This window comes from Lipophrys pholis (assembly GCF_963383615.2).
Source record: "Lipophrys pholis genome assembly, chromosome: 2".
NCBI lineage: Eukaryota > Metazoa > Chordata > Actinopteri > Blenniiformes > Blenniidae > Lipophrys > Lipophrys pholis.
The window spans coordinates 37,471,608-37,474,671 of NC_137636.1; the positions used below are offsets into that span (position 1 = coordinate 37,471,608).

General features: G+C 50.1%; 1 protein-coding gene across 1 annotated transcript; it reads left to right on the top strand.

The window, feature by feature from the left end:
* Positions 1-277: 277 nt before the first annotated feature.
* On the top strand, positions 278-2,821 carry socs4 (suppressor of cytokine signaling 4). The gene is made up of 2 exons (XM_080492954.1): positions 278-363; positions 1,186-2,821. Exon 2 carries the CDS (start codon positions 1,205-1,207, stop codon positions 2,393-2,395), a length of 1,191 nt encoding a protein of 396 aa, XP_080349080.1. The 5' UTR covers positions 278-363; positions 1,186-1,204; the 3' UTR covers positions 2,396-2,821.
* Positions 2,822-3,064: the final 243 nt, after the last annotated feature.

A 3,064-nucleotide genomic window follows, 5' to 3' on the forward strand; every position in this document is an offset into this window, starting at 1 on the left:
CTCTCTGGCTGCTCTGTTTCTCCTTTATTTATTTATTTTCTCAGACATGGAATTTGTCAGTGAATGTGTAAACGGGGGATGTGAAATGAAGAAGAGGATGTCTGACCCCGCCCCCCCCCCCCCCCCCCCCCCCTCACTGCCACCAGCCCTCTTTCCCTGGTTCATTCATTCACAGCCGGCCCGGGCTGAGAGGAAACTGCTGCTCCCCTCAGGGACGTGGCATCATAATTATATAGGAAGCAGAGGAGTCGGCCATCTGTTAGAGGGGAGAAAGGCTGCAGACTACAGGCTGCAGGCGGCCAAAGTGCAGCGAACAACCGGCCGTCACATGGACATGCAGCTTTTTCTGACCATGTTTGGGAGGTAAGATCATCTATTGGATCTTTAAATACAGAGTGTGGACCAGCTGTGATCATCAGCTTCCTGATGCTTATTTTGAACAGTTTTTGTCTTAATTAGTCATGATTGGACTCGGCTCAGGCATGGGGAGAAAGAGTGAGAGAAATTCACAGGACTCCACTTTGAACGAGATTATTTGCGAGCTGCCTTGTACACACAGACCTGGAAAAGGTTTTAATGTTTGACGATTGAAGTTTGTGAATTATTGTGCATCTGATGACTTGGAGTTTAAAAGACAGCAGTGAAGTTCAAAACAAGGTTCATTACCGAAACTTTTATTCCTGGAAGTTAACATTTCTCTCCTCAACGCTTTTTAACCTAGATTACGTAATGGTTATTTTTACCCTCAAAACTTAAGAAAACCTCATATAATAAGAAAACCAAGAAGAAAGAAGAGTATTTACAACATATCAACTAAAATGTAGAAGCATGTGAAATTTAAAGAGCTTTTTATTATTATTATTATTTTTATTTATTTATTTGTTTTTATGAGAACCACTACAGAAATAAGTCTTATTTATGACTTTTTTGTGTCACGCTCGAGTTTTTTACAAGTCATCAAAATGATTAATATATATTTGAATGTTTTATTTTCTATGCACATGTAGAAAATCCAAATAAGTTCATTCATTCATTCATTCAAGTGGAAATCATAATGACTGTGGAGGTTTCTAGTTACTGAGACTCCACGACAAATATTACTCCTTTCAGTCTGACGCAAAGTACCTTAGACTTACTCCCACAATCCTGGAATGGACTCACGTGTTTCTTCTCAACGTGTTACAGGTAAAAACTGGACGCCACCATGTCAGAGAAGAAACCTCGAGGCTCAGACACCCGACCCAAAAGCGGCCTTCGCAGCTGGAGTGCGGACAGCTACGTCTGGCGGGGCAAGAAACGCTCCCGGAGCGCCCGCAACGGGTCGAGCCCCGGCGGGACGGAGGCGGGCGGGACGGAGGAGCTGGGCCTGCGCTCCACTTCCTGTCCGAGGCGGCGCAGGGAGAGGAAGTGCAGCTGCAGCGCTCTGGGCGACGCGTTGACGGCGGCTGACGTGGACGTGGCGTGTCGAAAGGCCTTGTCCCGCCGCTCCCTGCGCCAGAAGTTCCAGGACGCAGTGGGCCAGTGTTTGCCGCTGCGCTCCCACCACCACCACCACCACCACCACCACCACCACCCGGCCGGCTCCTCGCGGACCTTCTCCGTGCTCTTCTGGTCCAAACGCAAGATCCACGTGTCGGAGCTCATGCAGGACAAGTGTCCGTTCTCACCCAAGTCTGAGCTGGCCCGATGCTGGCACCTCATCAAGAACCAGACCACCGACCCAGGAGCCCTCAGGGACACGGCGGCTCCCCTCAAACCCAACGTTTCTTCTTCTACCTCCACGCCACAGACGCCTCTCTCCTGGGACGACGTCTGCTGCTCCCCCGGGCCTGGAAGCACCAGTCTGGAGGACTGGGACCCGTCCGGTCCCCACGGGGGAGGAGGGGAGGGCCCCTGTGGCCACACTGACTACATCCTGGTCCCGGATCTGCTCCAGATCAACAACAGCCCCTGCTACTGGGGCGTGTTGAACCGCTTTGAGGCCGAGGAGCTGCTGGAGGGTCAGCCCGAGGGAACCTTCCTGCTCCGGGACTCTGCTCAGGACGAGTTCCTCTTCTCGGTCAGCTTCCGCCGCTACAGCCGCTCGCTGCACGCGCGCATCGAGCAGAACGGGAAACGGTTCAGCTTCGACGTGCGCGACCCGTGCATGTACCGGGACGCCAGCGTGACGGGCCTGCTGAGGCACTACAGCGACCCGGCCACCTGCCTCTTCTTCGAGCCCCTGCTTTCCCGGCCGCTCGCCAGGAACTTCCCCTTCACACTGCAGCACCTGTGCAGGGCTGTGATCTGCAGCTGCACCACCTACCGGGGCATCGACGCCCTGCCGCTGCCCCCCCAGCTCAGAGACTACCTCCGACGGTACCACATCAAGTGTGAAGGGGCCTGCGCTGTGTGACCGGACCGGACCGGACCGGACCGGACCACACTGCACACTCAAGGACTGCTTCTTACCACAAAGAGGCGATAATACTGCTGTTATTTGGAAGTGGCTTTCTGCGCCTCACCTTTCAGCGTTAAAGACACAGAATGAGAGCCTCCATGAAGATTTTAAAGACGGTGAATAATAATGGAGCAGCTCTGAATCCAACTACTGAAACATTCCTTTCCCATATTTATTGGTTCCCGTCGGGAAGGCAAAGACGAATGTCTTGCTCCCTGCGTGGTCGGGACTGTGTTTGGTCTGTTGACAGTCACATTACAGCCATGCTGCGCCACAATGTGTGATAATAGTGTAATAATAGTGTAATAATGTAATAACGCAATACATTTTCAACTCATTGTGTGATAAAAGCCACATTTTTGTAATAAAAGTCTTGAATGCATTTTTTAACAAACTTTGCTGCATTTTACAATAACTGGTCACATATTGAGACAGTTAATACAACATGTGGGTGTTCCACGTTTTATTATTTTTTTAAGAAGATGTGATTATTTGGTGCATTGTGTAATAAATGTTGCCCTTTATTTGTATACATGGTTCTATGTTTGATAATGAAAACAAAATTATGCTCGTGTCCTGCCAACATAGCTATGGTAGAATGCAGCTTAACTTTATAGATCAGCT